This window comes from Chrysemys picta, chromosome 12, assembly GCF_011386835.1.
Source record: "Chrysemys picta bellii isolate R12L10 chromosome 12, ASM1138683v2, whole genome shotgun sequence".
In the NCBI taxonomy this organism is placed as follows: domain Eukaryota; kingdom Metazoa; phylum Chordata; order Testudines; family Emydidae; genus Chrysemys; species Chrysemys picta.
In genome coordinates, this window is record NC_088802.1 from 5,981,794 (window position 1) to 6,001,509 (window position 19,716).

General features: G+C 48.9%; 2 protein-coding genes across 7 annotated transcripts in view; one reads left to right on the forward strand and one right to left on the reverse strand.

Annotated features, from left to right (window-relative positions):
• The window catches only part of LOC122172402 (killer cell lectin-like receptor subfamily F member 1), a 33,658-nt gene extending 31,297 nt beyond the window's left edge, over nucleotides 1-2,361 (reverse strand). For both annotated transcript variants that reach the window (XR_010591986.1, XM_065564219.1), the window contains exon 1: nucleotides 2,227-2,361. The gene's annotated coding sequence lies outside the window, so the exon portion shown is untranslated. The remainder of the gene's footprint in view (nucleotides 1-2,226) is intronic.
• On the forward strand, nucleotides 2,329-19,496 carry LOC101938362 (killer cell lectin-like receptor subfamily B member 1B allele B). 5 transcript variants are annotated; one of them, XR_010591981.1, is made up of 7 exons: nucleotides 2,329-2,468; nucleotides 4,595-4,705; nucleotides 8,372-8,533; nucleotides 12,009-12,411; nucleotides 13,325-13,437; nucleotides 17,365-17,478; nucleotides 17,750-19,496. XR_010591981.1 is itself a non-coding variant. In XM_042842631.2 (6 exons), the coding sequence occupies exons 1-6, from the start codon at nucleotides 2,420-2,422 to the stop codon at nucleotides 17,874-17,876; spliced, it is 717 nt and encodes a 238-aa protein (XP_042698565.2). In that variant the 5' UTR covers nucleotides 2,329-2,419; the 3' UTR covers nucleotides 17,877-19,496. The 5 variants fall into 5 exon arrangements, 2 of the variants coding, with proteins under 2 accessions (XP_042698565.2, XP_065420278.1); XR_010591980.1 differs by lacking the exon at nucleotides 2,329-2,468 and adding an exon at nucleotides 3,293-3,479 and having other exon boundaries at nucleotides 12,009-12,163; XM_042842631.2 differs by lacking the exon at nucleotides 17,365-17,478 and having other exon boundaries at nucleotides 12,009-12,163.
• The last annotated feature ends 220 nt before the right edge of the window (nucleotides 19,497-19,716 follow it).

Sequence of the window (19,716 nt, forward strand, 5' to 3'; positions counted from 1 at the left end):
CCGCGCCGGGAGGCTCTGCTCCTCTTCGGCTCTGTTTAAGAGCAGAAGCCGGCTGCCCGAAGCCGGTAGCACTCGGGCAGCCCAGCTCTTAAACAGAGCCGAAGAGTCGGGGAGGAGCAGAGCTGCCATTTTCCCGGACATGTTCGGCTTTTTGGCAATTCCCCCCGGACGGGGGTTTGAGTGCCGAAAAGCCGGACATGTCCGGGAAAAAGAGGACGTATGGTAACCCTACTCCTGGATCTCGCATAGTCTGCTGCTGGCCTGGGGTGTTTCAGACAATGATTGAATAGATTTGTAGATTTCAAGGCCAGAAGGGACCCTCATGACCATCTAGTCTGATCTCCTGGATCATAGGTACTGACTCCGTGGGTGCTCCAGGGTGGGGCCCAGGGCAGAGCAGGGGTTGAGCATTCCCCAGGAAATGACAAAGTTGGCACCTGTGTCCTGGATGTTATTAATTATCTATTGGCCCATAGCACCTAGGAGCTTTAGTCATGAACCAGGCCCCCATTGTGCTAGGGGTGGCGCATTATTAGGTATATTATGGTAGCCTAGGTGTATTATGGTAGCACCTAGGAGCCCCAGGGTACATCTACACTGCAAAAAGAGACCTGCGGCTGTAAGTCTCAGAGCCCAGATTCACAGTGCTCGAGGTACAGGGTTAAAATAGCAGTGTGGGTGTTTGGGCTCAGGCTGTAACAACCTGGGGTCTCAGAGCCCGGATTCCGTCCTGAGCCCGATGGTCTGCACGGCTATTTTTAGCCAGTCGTGCAAGCCCGAGTCAGTTGATCTAGGCTCTGTGACTCACTGGCGCTGTTTTTGTGTTTGCTGTGTACACATACCGCCAGTCGTGGAGAAGGGCCAGTTGTGTTAAGTGCTGTACAAACACAGATCAAAAAGATGGCTCCTGCCTCAAAGAGCTGAGAATCGAAGTGTAAGACAAGAGACAACTGATGGATACAGACAGACAGACGGGAGCACAAGGAAACAATGTGACGCTACAGGTCAGCATGACAGGCAGGGGTCCGAGTGCACTAGCAGCATTCCCGCATCAAGCCCATAACTTGTGCAAATATTAGCAGGCACTGAGAAGGGAAGACTTAAACAATAATGTTTAGGGCTGTTTATTTGCCTTCTGGCGTTGAAGCGTTTAGGCATCACATCTTTAAGCTTTTCTCTCCAGTCATAAGGGCTAGAAAATTAGGGTTTTTTTCCAAATGAGAGTTGAGTTTCTTGAGGGGTAACATGACTCCAGGAGTTGGGGCTTTAAGAAACACACCAAATATTGCACAATTAATTCATGAATTGGCAACACTGAGTATCTAAAATGTTATAGATTCTTAGATTATCAGGCCAGAGTGGGCTACCAGGAGCATCTAGTCTGACGTCCTACATCTCTCAGACCGTAAGATTTCCCCAAAATAATTCCTATTTGACTACAGCATTTTACAAGAACCATCCAGTCCTGATTTAAAAATCACCAGCGATGGAGAATCCACCATAGCCCTTTGGTAAATAGATCCAGTGTTAAAATTGTATACCTTATTTTCAGTCTGAATTTGTAAAGTTTCAACTTCCAACCATTGGATATTGTTTTGAGGGAGGTTGGGTGAAACTTCATTGAAACTGCTGGGCACAATAGCTGCCCTCCATTTGGGATACATGTAAGAAGCAATTAAGCTTCTTCTTGGAATGAGATAGCTGAAACAATAGGAGCCACCACCCAAAACACAGGCCACATGCAAGGCCTCTCAGAAACTGAGCTATGTGTGTGGATGGGTTTTGGTGAGTGTTGGCCGATGGAGAGATGTGTCTGGGAGCAGGAACATGCAGAAACAGACAGCAACAGCAGGACTGGAAATGTGTCCCTGAAAGCAAGCAAAGTGAGAGAGCTCTTTGGGCAGAGTGAGGGCCAAAAAGAGGCTTGGAACTGTGCATTAAGAAACTTCCTCCTGTTGTTTGATTCTTGTTGTGTTCTGGGAAAACAGGACATCGTGAACAGTCTATGTAAATACAGAGGATTGAATCAAAGACATCCCTTGCTCTTCACCAGTCTCTCTTAACCGAAACAACCTGCAAGGCCTTGAATATTGGGTAACCACTCGGGCTAAAAGGGCTAACAATCTCATCTGATTTGGCCGATTCCCCTACCGAGATTATTTAGCTCTGTTTTAGCATTTCTATGGAAAACAGTGTAAAAACAATCGCTGTTTTCTATCTCCTTACCAGAAAAGGTCAAAACCACAGATATCCGGCTGGTAGCTGAGTTGCTGCTCAGAGGAGGAGGCTGGGTTTGCTGCAATGGATGAAAAATTCAGCTCCTGTTTTTTGTTCATCTGTTTTTGCAACCAACTGGTCAATAATCAGTCAAGAGGTTGGCAAGCTGTTCTGAGGAAAGGTGGTCTCCAGTGGTTAGCGCATGAGCCTGGAACGGGGACAACCAGTGTTCAAGTCCTTTCTCTGCTATGGTAACTCATTTGGTGTCTCTGTGCCTCAAGGTCCCCAGCTGTGAAATAGGGCTCATAGTATATCCCAGTTTCAGAGGGGCATAAAATGATTATGAGAGGCTCAGATACTATAGTGATGGGACCATTAAGATACACAGATGGGACGCTGCAGATCATTTACCCATTGGGGATGTCCTGGGAACCTGATCATTTAACTTTCTGGCTGTTACGACCAGAAATTTGCATCCCAAGTTAAAGTCACCACCTCATAATGCAGCAGGGGGCATTGCCATAGAGAAGGGGAAAGGAGAATTCACCAATGCTATTCCATCTATACCCACCAATGCAAGAATTTGACGCTTCCAATTCTGTGGGGGAAAAGGGTAGGTGGCCACATCTAGATTCAAGATGGCCGCCCCCACTGGCGCTAATTCCCACTGAAAACTTTATCGCCGCATCCATTTCTTGCCTCTTCACCATTCCGAGCTGCTTCTGCCAATACAGCATAGGGCACGCCAGCTAACGCGTCAGTGTGTTTATTGTAAGCCCAGTCGCCCAAGTTCCTCAGGGTCTGTAGCATTTAAAGTTCACCTTGGTTGAGAATGTTCAGCCAGCAATCTTAATTTATGAGGGAAGACCACAGAGCAGCAATAAGAAGAACAGGAGTACTTGTGGCACCTTAGAGACTAACAAATTTATTAGAGCATAAGCTTTCGTGGACTACAGCCCACTTCTTCGGATGCATATAGAATGGAACATATATTGAGGAGATATATATACACACATACAGAGAGCATAAACAGGTGGGAGTTGTCTTAAAATTCAGCCCCCCCCCACCTCCCCGAATGACGCTACTTCCTGATGTTGGGTGTGTCGGCTGGCTTACTTCATACATAAATAGACACTTGTCCTTGCATAACACTATTGGCTGGGTGGTTTTGCCTCCTCCGGTACATGCCATGGCTGGGGACGTAGTGTATGCTGATTTAAACCTTGCTGGGGCCAGGCTATCACCTTCATCTAAAGCTCACAGTAAGTAGGGGTTGATTGCCTAGTTTGCTGTCAAAATTGGGAGGATTTTAGTTGGGATCCCAGTTTTCTAATAGCTGGTGAGTGCGAAGAGACATTTGGAGTAGCAGTAGACTCTTGTAACTCTTTTGGGAAAGATACAGGGTAACAAAAGTACTTAAGGGACATTGGGCTAGATTTTTAAAGCTAAGGGAATTTTCAAAAGCACCTGGACTCCTGCCGCCCATTAATTTCAATGGGTCTTAAAAGCACCTAGTTGCTTTTGAATATCCCACTAGGCTCCTGAATACCTTTAAAAATTTGGTCCTTAGAGACCAAAGTCTTGTTGATTTTTAATTCGATTTAGATGCCTCTCTCTCTTAGGCACTATTGAAAACTTCACCCAGTTTATTTGCAGGCTACTTGTAGGTTTGTTGTTTCTCTCTCATAGACAGTCTCTGTTTGTTCGTTCTGTGTTGTTTTCCTGCATCTCAGATAGAAGTGATCTAGGCGGAGGGTGCATGTTTTGCTCTTTGGGTGTGGAAAACTTGACCATTGAGTTGGTCGGCTTGATGTAGTTTCTGGAAGGAAAGCTGGCCTTGTGCCTAAGACACTGGAGTAGGACTTGAGAAGAAACCAGTGTTCTCCCACAGACTCCCTGTACAACCTGCGCAAGGCACTTATGGTAAAGTTTTCAAAAATGCCAATAAATCGGATTTTCAAAGTGACTTAGGAGCCAAGTCCCACAATAAGGCTTAAGCTCCTAAGTCACTTTGAAAGTCAACAGGACTTGGACTCCAAAGCCATTTAGGCTCCTGCAAAAACTTTTACCCTTCATCTCTCTCTGCCTCAGTTTCTTCATCTGTAAAATGGGAGGGATTGACAAGACATAATGGTCAAGACATAACAGGTAGATGAGAAAGAAGCAGGTTGGGGATGGGGTAGTAACATTACTACGGGGTAGTAATAAAGACACTATAGGATTTAAACAGAGTAACTGATACTATGTGGGTAATTGAAACTGCAACCAATGGGGGCTATGTAAGCACCTCATTAGCCAGGTTTATAGTCGTTGTGTGAGCTCTCAGAAGACAAAATAATCAGGTAACCACCCAATTTCCTCACATTTAATCAAGCAGGGAATCTCCAAGAATCCCCTCAGTGCCCGCGCTGGCATGGGGTCGTTCTGAAGGTCGGGTGCGCCGGGGTCATCGTCCTGCTGGTGATGGTAGCCGGGCTGAGTACTTGGGGTGAGTCGCTCCAGGCCATTTATTCAGCTGTGTGAGTCTCCTGTAGGCAAAATGCACCACATTGAAGTCAATGGGGCTACTCGTTTGAGTAAAGGCACGTCTGTTTGTAAAGATCAAAGCCCCTAACGTTATTTTAACAGAGGATTTTTTTGTAGGGACAATGACTGCGTGCCATGTGTGTGATGCAGTGGCTGTCGCCCAGAGGTCTTTTCTTATGTTCAGCAGTAACACAAGGAACTGACAGGCCCATATCCTGTCAGATATGAGCTGAAGTAAGTTAGCATAAGTATAGTCGAGTAGAGTCGGCCTGTGGCGCTTGGCATGGATGAATGGGGAACTAGGAACAGCGTGCACAATAGCCGGAGTTGGAACCTAACAGAACACTGAAGTGATACTGGGCTGGGATATTTTAGGATAGACTCATGGGCAGATGTCCAACCACAAACTTGCTTGAGCAACAGGGGACGTATAGGATAATGAGTTAAATGGCATTAATAGGTTAAACTATAGGATAAGGGCACCCCAATATTATGAGGGTGAGGAAGTTAGAGTTGGACATGGAAGGCTGGCTGATAGTGCTCCGGCCCTACGTGGTGGGGCCACTCACCTCTCGTGAGCACCCATGCCAGCCGGGTGTGTCTCTGTTTCACATTACCCGTGGTAGCTTCTCACGACGCGCTCTGTAACGTCTCAGTCTGGTGCCCTGTCTCTGGGCTCAGTGAGTCTAACAGGGCCTATCGCAGTACCTTGATTAGCCTTGGCTTCTCCTGGGCTAACTTCCAGTGGTACCTGCTCTGTTACGGAGAGTGCACCAGGACCCCTGCCTGGTGACTCTTTGCTCTGTAGCGAGCCCTCCTGACCCCAGCTTTCCAGCTGAGTCACTAGTTAAGTGGTGCCACAGGACTCTCTGTTGGTAGTTAAGTGGGGTTAACACAATTCAATTAAATGCTGACACCTCCCTGTGCCTCAGTTTCCCCTCTATTGTGTGATCTTGAGCATCTAATTTCCCCTCTTTCTGCCTCCCTTCCCCTCCTATCCTCTGTCTGTCTGGTCTATTTACTGTCAGGTGTTCGAGGCAGAGGCTGTGTCTGCATTGCCTAGCACAGCAGAGTGCCACTCTCCCTCCAAGTGCTACTGTAACACAAATAATGCATTTTCTTGTTCAGCTGGAAATCCAGTCTGTCTGCCAGGTGAACTGTGTGATAGGTCCTCATCCCCAACAGCGGGGCAAAGTGTTACACGGACCAGGTGCAGCTGTGGGCTTGACGCGTTAATCTCACATCGTCTGCTATAATGAAGGAGGCTTTCTCCAGAGCAGATCAAAACATTTTTAATACAGAAAGGACTTTTTCAAACCCAATTTTTTTCCCTTCTTTAAAAATTTATGGATGAAATTGAAAACAAAACAAAAAATAGCCTTTTTTCTCCCCATTTTTGGGTTGTTTGGGTTCCCCCCCTTTTATTCTTTTTCATTTATCCATTTGCTGATTCTTTTCATGACATTTTTCAGATTATTTTTTCTGCCGTTTTTAGTTTATCATTTTTATCCTGGTGTTTTCCATCTTTCCTCTTTAAACTTTTTTCTTTCCTTTTTCCAATCCCTCTCAAATAATGCCCTGGGTTGTGGTGGGTTTTGGGGTTGTTGTTTTTTGCATTTTTTGTTTCTTTGCACTTTGCAACTTTGGAAAACGTACGGGGTGGCAAATGGAAAAATGAGAAAACCATGGCCAGGGTTCATTTTGTCGCATTCTGTGGCAAAATGGGGGAAAAGGCAAAGGAGGGAAGGAGAAAATATGATAAAAAAAATGGGAGGACAATAAAAATTTGAAAAGAAACATTTTCATGGAAAACATTCAAAAAATGAAAAATTGTTTCATCTGGAAACCTGAAGAACAAATCTAACTTTGATGTTGGGTTGGTTTTTTTTCATTTTTCAACCAGCTGCTTTCTCTCCAATACTCTTTTCTTTCAGCTCCCTGTAAATCTACAGGGATAAGCTGTGCACCTTTATACCAGCATCACTATATCCACACTGGGGAGTTTGAACCACTTTAACTAGGGCAGTTTCTAAGCCAGTATAACAACTGCATGTAGAGTGACACTATGTTCCCCACTACTGAGCAACTTTAATTTAGAAGAGTGCTCCTAGCCTAGTTTTTCGAAGGGGAAACTGAGGCCTAGAGGGACTGAATCACAGAATCATAGAAGATAAGGGTTGGAAGAGACCTCAGGAGGTCATCTAGTCCAACCCCCTGCTCAAAGCAGGACCAAGACCAACTAAATCATCCCAGCCAGGGCTTTGTCAAGCTGGGCCTTAAAAACCTCTAAAGATGGAGATTCCACCACCTCCCTAGGTAACCCGTTCCAGTGCTTCACCACCCTCCTAGTGAAAGTGTTTCCTAATATCCAACCAAGACCTCCCGCACTGCACCTTGAGACCATTGCTCCTTATTCTGTCATCTGCCACCACTGGGAACAGTCTAGATCCATCCTCTTTGGAACCGCCCTTCAGGTAGTTGAAGGCTGCTATCAAATCCACCCCTCATTCTTCTCTTCTGGAGACTAAACAATCCCAGTTCCCTCAGCCTCTCCTCGTAAGTCATGTGCCCCAGCCCTCTAATCATTTTCGTTGCCCTCCACTAAACTCTCTCCAATTTATCCACATCCTTTCTGTGGTGGGGGGACCAAAACTGGACACAATACTCCAGGTCTGGCCTCACCAGTGCCGAATAGAGAGGAATAATCACTTCCCTCGATCTGCTGGCAATGCTCCTACTAATGCAGCCCAATATGTGTTGGCCTTCTTGGCAACGAGGGCACACTGCTGACTCATATCCAGCTTCTCGTCCACTGTAATCCCCAGGTCCTTTTCTGCAGAACTGCTGCTTAGCCAGTCGGTCCCCAGCCTGTAGCAGTGCATGGGCACAGTGACTGGCGCAGTGTCATGACCCGCACATATTGTCAAAGAGGAAGTCTGCGGTAGAGGAAAGAAACAAACCCAGCTGAAACACCTTGAATACCAGTTGTGCCACCTTTCCTCTTCGGAAGTCAGTGTAATTATTTTAGTTCTAATCTCTGGTGAACACTCTTATTTCAGTTTCAGTGGTAGCCGTGTTAGTCTGTATCAGCACACAAAAAAAAAAAAAAAAAAAAACCCACAAGGACTCCTTGTGGCACCTTAGAGACTAACAAATGTATTTGATTATTGTTTAACACATTTATTTATTTATTGCCCAAATAAAGTTGTTAGTCTCTAAAGTGCCACAAGGACTCTTCATTTTTTTTTTTTTACTCTTATTTCAGACTCAAAGTTGCTAAAGTCGATTTAGCTTCATTCAGTTTGCTCCTGACATAAACGAAATCGACTTTGTCCACTTTGTGTGGACTCTGTTATTTCGGAATGAAAGTCGCTAAGGTCAATTTAGTTAATGTTGGTATCAACTTGAATGGCGCTAAATTGACTTTAGCCACTTCAGTTTTGAAATAAGAGAGCCCCTGCAGAGATACGAACTGAAATAACCACATCAGTTTTAACTGGAGCCTTTAGTTAGTTCCGTGCAAGTCTATCTCCAGACCAGGCCAGAGTCACTGATCTATCACATCCCACACTCTGAGTCTCCTAAGCAATAAGCAGTAACAATCCTTCCCACCAATGCTGTTCTGAAGTTTTCCAGGGCTTCTCAAATAAAACGGAGGAAAGATCAGCCTTGAAGAGCGACGGTGTCACTCAGAGAACCAGAAGTGGTGGAGAACACAACGCCAGCCTGGAGGACTTATTTTCTCGTCTGAAGCAGAGTCTGTGTGATCCGGCCGAGATAAACTCAGCAGGTAACCTCAGTTCCGTGTGACGCACTTCACACCTGGATCTAAGGGACTGTTGTCTGGTCCATTCACCGCTGTGCTGCGGGGGGATGTTTTCCCTGCCATCTACATCCACTGTGCCGGCATAACTCAATGGTTCGATGTAAACTATGCGCATCTGTCTAATGGCTGGAGAGACAAGGTGGGGGAGGTGATATCTTTTATTGGACCAACTTCTGTTGGTGAAAGACACAAGCTTTTGGGCTACACCGAGCTCTTCCTCAGGGCTGAGAAAGGACTCTTGAGAGCATGTCGACAGTGCAATAAAACACCCGGGGCTCAGGGCCGCCCGGGGGGGTGCAAGTGGGGCAATTTGCCCCTGGCCCCCACGAGAGTTTTCGGGGCCCCTGGAGCTAGGGTGACCAGATGTCCCGATTTTATAGGGACAGTCCCGATTTTTGGGTCTTTTTCTTATATGGGCTCCTATTACCCCCCACCCCCGTCCCGATTTTTCATTTTTGCTGTCTGGTCACCCTACCTGGAGCGGGGTCCTTCACTCACTCTGGGGGCCCCAGAAAACTCTCACGGGGTCCAGGCCCCCGGAGCTTCTTCCGCTACGGGTCTTCGGCGGCAATTCGGCGGCGGGGGGTCCTTCTGCACTGGGACCCACTGCCAAAGTGCCCTGAAGACCCACGGTGGGGGGTCCTTCCGCCCCAGGACCCGCCGCCAAAGTGCCGGGTCTTCGGCAGCAATTCGGTGGCAGGGGGCTCCCCGCCACCAAAGACCCCAGGCTCCCTGAATCCTCTTGGTGACGCTGCCGGGGCTGGCCCATGTTAGCTGACTTGAGCTTGTGCGGCTCAGGCTGTGGGGCTATAAAATTACGGTGTAGACATCCGGGCTCGAGTCAGCTGGCCTGGGTCGGCCGTGGGTGTTTTATTGCAGTGTAGACATCCCCAGAGTGTCACAGCTAAATGCCTGGCAGAACAGATTGTTTAGCACAAGTAAACACATATTGTAAGCAGGGGTGGCTCTATGTATTTTGCCGCCCCAAGCACGGCAGTCAAGCGGCTTTCGGTGGCGCCCCTGCGGGCGGTCCGCTGGTAATGCGGATTCGGTGGCATGCCTGTGGGAGGTCCGCCAGTCCCGTGCCTTAGGCATACCCGCCGCCGAATTGCCGCCAAAACCGCAGGACCAGCGGACCTCCTGCAGCCATGCTGCCGAAGGCAGCCTGACTACCGCCCTGACAGCGACCGGCAGGCCGCCCCCCACGGCTTGTCGCCCCAGGCACGCGCTTGGTGCGCTGGTGCCTGGAGTCGCCCCTGATTGTAAGAGACCGTTCAAGGTGAAGTGATTGGTTAACACCTCTGCAGTCACAGGACAAAAAAGAGTTACAGCTGCTTGTAATAAACCATAAATCCAGTGTCTTTATTAAGACCATGATTTTTGGTATCGAGCCAGGCTTTGAATGTAAGCTCCCAGGCTCGTCTTTTGAAGGTGTCGTGCAGGTTTCCTTTGAGGACGAGGACAGAGAGGGCAGATACAGAGCGCTCGCTCGGTGAAAAGTGTTCGCTGACAGGTGATGTGGTGTTTTTGTCTTTTATCACTTTCCTGTGTGAGTGCATTCGAGAGTGTAGTGATTTTGTGGTTTCACCCATTCTTTTTAACGGGGCGTGTAGTGCACTGGAGGAGACACAGCACATGTTGTGATAGGCCTGGGCAGGACTCCTGGATCTTGACAAGTGAGCTGTGTGGGTGTCGATCACCCTAGCAGTGGAGATGTGGCTGCAGGTTTTGCGTCTGTTGTTATGACAAGGTCTCTAGGGGTTGGTCCATAAAAAAGTCACCTCCTGCTACCAGGGGAGGGCTGTGATGGAGCTGCAAAGCTGGGGACTACAACTCCCATGAGCCTCCTCACCTCTGTATGTCCCCTTCCTCCTGGCCAAGCAGGGACTATATGTCATCCCTCATAATGCACTGCTCCTACCCCTGCCCACGTAAGGGGAAAGGGTCTGAGCCAGGAAGTGGCCAGGTTCTGTTTGAACAGCGGGAGCCACGTGGGAGCAGGAGAGAGAAGCCCCAGGAACTGCGGCTGAGCCACATGTGGAACAAGTTGTGATGGTCGGATGGGTGGAGGTTTGTGTGGGGCTTATGGGGGAGCCGCGGGCTGGGCAGGGAACTGGTGCAAAGGGGCTTCAGTGAAAGACACTACCTGAGTCTGGCTTGGGAACCCGCAAATGGTTGTTTGCTGGAGTAGAGACTGGAGCGGACCGGGCACCCCAAGCACTGGGGATGAAGACCCTGCCTCTCAACTGGACGGCCCCAGGGACCCAACCAGGGTCTGCTATTGCTCCCTTTGAACTGTAACCACAGGTGCTGATGTAACCCAGACACCTCCTGGGTGTGGTGTTCTGTCCCAGCGAGCGGCACCGAGACCACTTAGAGAGAGAGAAAGAGATCAAATGAGTCTGCTTGACAGCCTTAGCTGAGAGGCCCCCTGGCTTTTAGATCATGTGGTTGAGGCTCATGCACTAAGCTTCAGAGGTCCCTGGTTCGATCCTGCCCGCCGACAACTGGGGTGTGTCAGCGTTACACTGACTCTCATTTTTCCGGGTGGATGTTCCACCCCAGGCTCTGCCCCGAGGCCCCGCCCCCACTCCACCTCTTACTGCCCCTCCTCTACAACTTCCCCTGAGGCCCCGCCCCCATTCTACCTCTTCCCACTCCACTCCTCCCTTTCCCCTAAGGCCCCGCCCACACTCCCCCTCTTCCCACCCCCGCTCTGCTCCCTCCCCCGAGCTCCTCAGACAGCTGTGTCTGCTTTTGCCCTGGAGCACTCACGGGGTCAGTGCCTCTGACTGTCACTGTTTAAACCTCTGCACTGAGGTGATCTGCAACCTCTCCCCTTCCTGCCAGCCCTAGTCAGAAACCCTTTCCCTGAGCCATGTGCCTGAGTGGTTATTGGCACCCACCCGGGCTACCCCCTACATGGCCAGACAGCTGAAGCACCTACAGTGCTTGCCTCCGAGATGCGATACATGAGGTGCGCTACCGGCACCCTAAGAGTGTGGGGGCCAGAGTCACCCCAGTACTTCCAGACCTACTTTAGCTCAAGTAGCGTGTGCTCCTGGTGCTGAAGGGCTGGGGTTCAGTTCCCCTTGAAGACCCATGTCAGGGTGTTACACTGGCCTATTCAAGGGGAGGCGGCTTCCCCGCACTTCCTCCATCCCATCCAGCAGCAACCCGGCTCTGAGGATTTTGGCAGGTCCCCAGCAGCAGCTGCGCTGGGCTCTTCGTTCGCAGACATCCCCATTTCAGCTCAGGGAATTGGGAGGAGGGCGGGTTAGCCAGGAGGGGAGAACAGGCCAGCCCACAGGAACGGCTGCAGGGACCAGCTCTGGGAGGTTTGTCTGACTCCGCGATTAACTGCAGCAAAAGAATTCCCCAGTGTTCAGTAACTTCAGAAGCATTAACGATCTCCACCTCTTCCCACTGCCTCCTGCAGGTGGCTCCGGGTGCAAACTCTGCCCCAGGGACTGGCTGCTGCACGGGGACAAGTGCTACTGGCTTTCGAACGAGGCTGACACCTGGAGCAAGAGCCATGACGACTGTTCAAGGAATCGATCTCAAATGCTGGTGATCCAGGATCAGGAACAGATGGTAACGTATATTTTATGTCGGGATACAGAGAGAGCCGTTCATCACGTCTCTGTTCTCTTTGTTACGTGTCTCTATACAGCGGGTCTCAAACTTCATTGTACCGCGACCCCCTTCTGACAACGAAAATTACTACATGCCCCCGGGCGGGGGAGTGGAGATGGAGTTGGAACCCAACTCCCTCCGCCCTGGGCAGATACGAGGGCCAGAGCCCGTGCACCGCTGCCCCAGGCTGAAGCCCTCGGGCCACAGTAAGTCATTAAAATGGGGTCGCAACCCACTTTGGGGTCCCGCCTGACCCACAGTTCGAGAACCACTGCATGACCTAGCACAATGGGGCCCAGGTAATTGATTGGGGCTCAAAAATAAAAGTCAAAAAGAGATTGGAAGCTAATGTGGATAATAAATATCCAGAGATCTCAGTTAATGCTGGAAGAGCTTTGTACAGGACAGTAAACCTCCCGCTGCAGGGCTGAAGCCATTGATCTGTTAGAGACCTAGAATCGATCTACTAGAGATTAGCATGGGAACCAGTGTGGGGTGAGATCGTCCTGTGTCTGCTATTGCGGGGTTCTTACGCCTTCCTCTGAAACAGCCAGTGCCGGCCATTGTGGGAGACAGGGCACTGGGCTAGATGGACCCTGGGTCTGATCCCGTCTGGCCAGTCCTGTGTTCCCAAATTCTACCAGAGCACAAATAACAATAATTATCTAAGGACCTGCCGGGCACCTCCATGAAAAGGTGACTGGTAAGAATGTGGTTCCAACCCCAGCAGTGAGTTACAGACATTTTGTTTACAGGTCAGCAGCTCAGAGAGATATATTATGGGAGCACAACAAGTGGGCCCAGGGAGGATGGGGGCCTCATTCTGTGGGGAACTGGCTGTGCCCGTCGGGAGACATGGTCCTTGAGCCAAAGTGTTTACAATCCAAATAGACCAGATGGTCAAATATGGGCTCATTATCCCCATTTCACAAAGGGGAAACTGAGGCCCAGAGAAGTCGAGCGACTTTGTCCAGCACAGCGTGTTGTGCCGGTTTATTGCCGTTAGGTTTTTCTGCACTGCAGCATCTCGGGGTCTGTCTAATTCCATGTGCTGCTAACGCTGGGGCAGACATAAAAGACTTCAGGAGCAATACATTCACCCAGCCACTTCTATTGCAGAATTCCCTGCAGCCTGTCCTACCAGCTGACCATGCTGTTTGGATTGGATTAACATTTAACTCGACACAAGGGAAGTGGACCTGGCTGGACGGTGCCTCTTTCCATGGAAAACTGTGAGTGGCTCCTGAGTTTTACTATTTCATACTTAGAAAATGCCCTGCCATGTAATTTGCTGGTTCAGACCATGCGGCGTGTCCCACACCAGCTCCTCTGGGACTCGTAGCAGTTGAGAGACACAATGTAGGTCACTGGAACGGATTTCACGCGTAGGGTGACCAGATGTCCCGATTTTATAGGGACAGTCCCGATATTTGGGGCTTTTTCTTATATAGGCTCCTATTACCCCCCCCCCCACCTCCTGTCCCGATTTTTCACACTTGCTGTCTGGTCACCCTATTCACGTGTCACTCAGCTGTCAGGATAATCTAAGCCTGCTTTAGATGCCCACTCCTCAAACCACAGCTTACTTAAGCCTTGCCCCGGTGATGCTTTGTGGAATCCGTCTGTCCAATATAGTACTTTGAGCAAGATTATGCATGTTCCCGGCATCTTTACCAAGCTGCAAACTGCAGATTTTTTTAGGGGGGGGGGGGGAGAGCTAGTTGTCTTTTTGTGTGTTTGCCTCCAGGTTGAACTGGAAATCCAAGTCATGGCGGGGGGGTGTGGCAGAGGACTAGCAAAAGAGGGTCAATCACTTAAGTGCCTGACCACTGAAATATACTTGCTCTAGACAAAAGGCTGGTCCCTGCCCCGAGGAACTAGTTTAGCAGGGGAGAAGTTGCCCAGCAGTGAGGTCACCTGTTGGGGAGGGGTTGGAATCACATTCTTACATATTAAGCTTATAAGGGTCTGGAAGGTTATGAAAGGACAGGAGCTGACCTCTCATTCTCATCAGCCATTCTGTGTGCTTGGTCTTGCTTGACTCAGCACAGGGTGTGTGTGTGTGTGTGTGTGTGTGTGTGCGCGCTCTCAAAGGTGTACAGGTCTATGATTTCTACAGCTGAAGCTGAGAGCAGCTGCACATAGGAGTCTGATGGGGCAGAGGGACCCCCGCCTTCCATAGCACAGACCCCGCAAGGATTCCCGAGGGAAGGGGGAGCTAGTGAAGGGCATGGCGTGCTGGTTGTTTTCTAAATGATCTGTTCTCGCTTATGCTTTGTCTGAAGCAGAGGGCACTAGTGCCGTTCGAATTCTGTGCAAAGCCTGTCTGTGCAGTTCACACTTCACAACTGCCTAGGGTTGCCAACTCTCCCAGACATTGACATAAATGGGGATGCCGTTGCTGCAAAATGACTTCCAGTCCGGGAGACTTGGCAACCCTACAACTGCCCCGTGTCCTCTGAGAATGTTAAACAGTCACCCGGGACTGGAGGCTCAGACCGTTGGTGCACTACTGGCAGAGGGTGTGTTTAAACTGATCGCGCTAGTTGCGGGTTGCTAGGGCGGGGGGGCTGAAGGGCTCCCTTTCTAAGAACTGGTGGCAGACTGAGGGTGGGTTTGCTCCAGTCCCGGAGCACCCACAGAGTCGGCACCTATGGCCTGCTGAGACCCAGGGAAGCTGAAAGCACCGTCTCACAGCAATCTGGTAAGCTGCCAGCAGGGGGAGCCCAAATTCAGAAAGACAGTATTTGCACGTCCATATTTACCTGCAATGGTACCTGTGCATGCAGTTCTGCTGCTCTCTAACGAGTGTTCCTCAATCTCCATGTGCAAACACCCCTTTACACAGGGAAATAAAGGCTCTGGGGTGCCCAGTGGGTGTGAACACAATTTGCAGAACTCGCCTGTTGCTCTCCAGACTAACGGTTTGACAGATGCACAAAGGAAGGGAAGGGACAGAGAAGAAACAACTAACCAACCTTCACCTTCCGCCCCTTGTGGTCCCCTGCACAGAAGCTAGGCATAATGGCTCTCCTGTTCCCGAGTACCACTGCTCCCGCCAGCACCCCTCAGGGCTGAAGCCACAATGAAGGAGGCGGAGCTGGCCAGGCAAAGAGGAGAGAGCTTGCTGCATCTCCCAAAAGGTGGTGCAGGGGTAACGCTCCCTATAGGTATTGGGAGCTCTTGTTTGCAATCTGTACCCAGTCAGGGTACAAAAGCCTCGCTGTCACCCATACTTATGGTGTGACTCTAGTGGCTGCATGACAGATATTAGGAGACTGCCACTGACTTTAAACTAATCTAGCTGTGTCCTTTAGCTCCCGCGAGTGACTTGTGCTTTTTCAGACCCATAGGGCATGAGTTCAATACCTGCACCCCACCCAGGACTGTTGCATTGCAGAAGCAATTCAAATACATGCCTAGTGGATGCTAATCGATCAATATATTTATACAGTCAGGAAAACAGCCTCAGCACAAGGTTAGACCCACATACATTCTAGCCCGGCTTACGTCCTGCCAGCTACCTTTTACTTCCTCCCAAGTCACCTGTCCCATCCATGTCAGCGGCTATTTGCTAAACAACCACTATAGGGCTGTCAAAGCTTAGGAACAAGAACGCGAAGTTTCTGTGAAACAAAATTTTCTGTGAAACTGTGAAATTCACTGAATTTTCTTTTAAACAATTTTTTTCATCCTTTCAACTCTTATTTTATATTATACTAGTAGCAGCTGTGGCAATTGGGCCAAGTAATTCAGCATCTGTGCCCTTTCCCTCGTGCAGCCAATGGCACAGTTGCAATCAAATTAGCTGTAGAATAATCATGGTGATTGGCCATCGTCATCTCTGATATCACAATGGCCTAGGACTCTTGGCAGGACATAGACACATGCCTTGCTGTCCCAGAGTGTAATTTGTAAAGTCATAATTTCTGAGAACAGAAAATTTGGACTGTAGCCTCAAACAAACCCCAGCGAGGGTTGAACTGGACGACATTCAGCAATGCCCCTCTGCCATGTACATTGGCCAAACCGGACAGTCTCTACGCAAAAGAAGAAATGGACACAAATCTGACATCAGGAATCATAACATTTAAAAACCAGTAGGAGAACACTTCAACCTCTCTAACCACTCGGTGACAGACTTGAAGGTGGCAATTTTGCAACAAAAACAACAACAACGTCAAAAACAGACTCCAAAGAGAGACTGCTGAACTTGAATTAATATGCAAATTAGATACAATTAACTTAGGTTTGAACAGAGACTGGGAGTGGCTGGGTCATTACACTAATTGAATCTATTTCCCCATGTTAAGTATCCTCACACCTTCTATGGGTCATCTCAATTATCACTTCAAAAGTTTTTTTTTCCCCTCCTGCTATTGATAGCTCATCTCAATTGATTGGCCTCTTACCGTTGGTATGGCTACTTCCACCTTTTCATGCTCTTTGCATGTATAAATATCTTCTTTCTGTGTGTTCCATTCTATGCATCCGATGAAGTGGGCTGTAGCCCACGAAAGCTTATGCTCAAATAAATTAGTCTCTAAGGTGCCACAAGTACTCCCTTTCTGACCAAAAAGAGCTCTTAGCCTTGCATGTAGCTGTCTCCATCACTGCACAGATACTCCACAGATATCCAGGCTTTAGCGTGAAAACAGACCATCCTGGAGCCTTATGATATAGATTGTGAGTGCTAATACTAGTGCAAAATTAAAGTCAAAACAAAAGAGGCAAAATGGAAAAAAAAATACAAAGCAAAACATTTCAACCTTAGCAAAATATCAAGAATCTCAACGAAATCGATACACGGGACATTTCAATTCAGTCCTAGCAGTTTTTTCCAATGGGAAAATGGTCCCTTGGAAAAATTTTGATCTGCTCCTCATAATAAGCCGTATCGCTGAGTTTGCAGATACACTAATAAAGTATGTCTGAGCAGGCAACAGTCTCATTTGTGAATTAACACAGGAATTACAGTAACAATGTTCCTTTGGGCTTCTTTGCATGGTAACTAGAACTCAAAGGACTCAAAAACAGAGCAGTAATTTACTGATTTAAGCTAAATTCAAGGAGGGCCCTCTTAGTCCTCAATAAAAGGGCCCCCAGGCAGACTTGCAGCAAGGTGTGAATGACAACAAATATCCTTATTTCCGTTTCAGTTCCTGTGTAGACAGGCCCTGGGGTGTTAACTGAAGTGGTCAAGGCTCGAGCAGCAGGGCTGTAACTTCACTTTCAGGACCAGATTGTCTCTCTCAGGCTCAGAGCTACACTGGGTGAGCTGCAGAGCTGACTGCCCCGGGGGGCGACGGGGGGACGGGGACGACCAAGACGGGCGTAATGGCGTCGTGTTGCTTAAGGTTTGGTAACATGGACACGGGTTCTCCAGGACCCAACTGACCAACCCATTTCCCACAATGGGGCTGTGGTGGGGAAATACAGAGATGAAAGAAGGAACCACAACCTGACACCCCACGAGGAAGAGCTGCTACCGGCTCTTTAATCAACCGAAACAAACTGACAGGGACTTTCTGCTTCATTCCACAGGCCACTCCCAGAATTACGTCAGCCTGGAGAGAGCGACTGTGGAGCGTTAAAAAAGACAAAGTTTGAATTTGACGTCTGCAGCAGTGAATTAAAATGGCTCTGCCAGAAAGCAGCTTTCCTGCTATAGACTGCGGCACGACTGATCGGGACAGGAAAAGGCCTTCAGTGTCTGAAACATCTACAGTATTTTCAGCTTTACTTATAAATGTCATGTCAGAATCTGGGGCCAGAGCCCTGCTGGCGTGACTCAGCCATAGCTCCACCGGAGCCAAGGGGGCCAGACCCCCAGCTGGTGGACATCTGCGCCTTTGACGTCAACCTTCAATGGTTTTATTGTCCACTAAAGAAAAGCAAATCCACCCACTGGGCCCTAATTGCCAGAGGTTTTCCCCACTCCAGCCCCCAGGAATAAAGAGGACACACCCCTCCCCCCAGGGCTGGCAGAGCCGGGGAGCTAGAGCCCCCGCAATGGAAATATTGCAACCTTGCACAGCGGGCGCACAGCTTGGGGGGTGGGGGGCAAGAGTGGGACCAAGGAGGCTGGAACGGGCCTGGGAGCAGGTAGGGACCAACCCTCCCAGCCTGGAGCCCCTCCCCCCCAGGCTAAACCCCTCCCCCCAAATGCTAAGTCTCAGAACCTCCCTTCACGATTCCTTCCTGTCTCCCTGCCCCCATTCCCAGGGAACCTCCACTTCCACCCCCACTTCGCTCCCCTTTAACCAGCTTCCTTTAATATGCTGCCCCAACTAGCCATGTGACCAGTTAACCCTTTACAGGCTGCAGCGCCTTTTCCTTGTTGCAGACCCCGTCTGTGTCTCCTGGCTGGATGCGAAGCACGGTCACTTCTATGGGGAAATAAATGTTTGTGAAAACATTGTGTTGCTTTCCAGATTTGTATTTATTTACTGTTAATATCGTGAAGTGGGATAGAGGCCCTGAGACCAGGGCCCCATTGTGCCAGGTGCTACACAGAGACACAGCGAGAGACAGTCCCTGCCCCAGCTGAGATCGGGTTCCCGTTGTGCCGGGCACTGCACAGACACACAGCGAGAGACAGTCCCTGCCCCAGCTGAGATCGGGTTCCCGTTGTGCCGGGCACTGCACAGACACACAGCGAGAGACAGTCCCTGCCCCAGCTGAGATCAGGGCCTAGGATTGCCAACTCTGACTGAAGATATTCCGGGAGATTTTTTCCCCCCAACATGACAGGATATTTTAAGAAAATGACATCACATTAAAATCTCCGGCATTGCTTTCAATAGTCACCAGGAGATAAATGCTGATTCCGGGAGACTCCAGGCCAATTCTGGACAGTTAGCAACCCTATCAGGGTCCCGGTGTGCCAGGCGCTGCACAGACACCCAGTAAGAGACAGTCCCTGCCCCATAGAGTTTACAGTTCAAGATTCAGACCATGCAAACAGCTACACACATGCTTATCACTAAGTGTGTGCTTAACTGTTTGCAAGATCTCAACCTCAATAATAAAATGACTAGATAATTTAAATGAGAAATAAAATGCCAGATTCAATAAGCCAAAAGTGAAAGTGGGGTGCAATGGGAACCCCGCTGATACCCCAAAAATCATTTTTTTTTAAATAAACAGTAAGTTTTTACCTTTCACAGTTATGGAGTAAATCTTAAAAATCTGACCCCTAGAGGTTCAGAAATCAGAAAAATAACCCATGATTTTTTTTGTTTGTTTTTCAAAAAAAAAAAAAAAAAGGCAAGATTTTTTTTTACAATAACCTTGTGATTTTGCGGGGCCTGACTGGTTACTTTTAAAAGCATGGGGTCGGCATTAACAAAATTTGCAAACAGACACAAAGGTCACAGTTACAAGTGACTAGGAGATGATGCGCTCCCAATCTTCATTTAGGGGACAATAAATCTCCCTGTCGTTTGCCCTTGGAGTGGCTGTGTATATTTCAGGGGGTAGCGGTAGCCGAAGGTGGGTAAGTGAGATGG

Bases quoted from the DNA above. Each gene is read 5' to 3' on its own strand.
- LOC101938362 (XM_065564206.1), top strand. From the start codon at position 3,293: ATGACGCTACTTCCTGATGTTGGGTGTGTCGGCTGGCTTACTTCATAC. The intron at 4,706-8,371 runs GTGAGTCGCTCC...GCTGTTCTGAAG, and splicing joins AGCCGGGCTGAGTACTTGGG to TTTTCCAGGGCTTCTCAAAT. The intron at 12,164-13,324 runs GTAACGTATATT...CTTCTATTGCAG, and splicing joins TCCAGGATCAGGAACAGATG to AATTCCCTGCAGCCTGTCCT.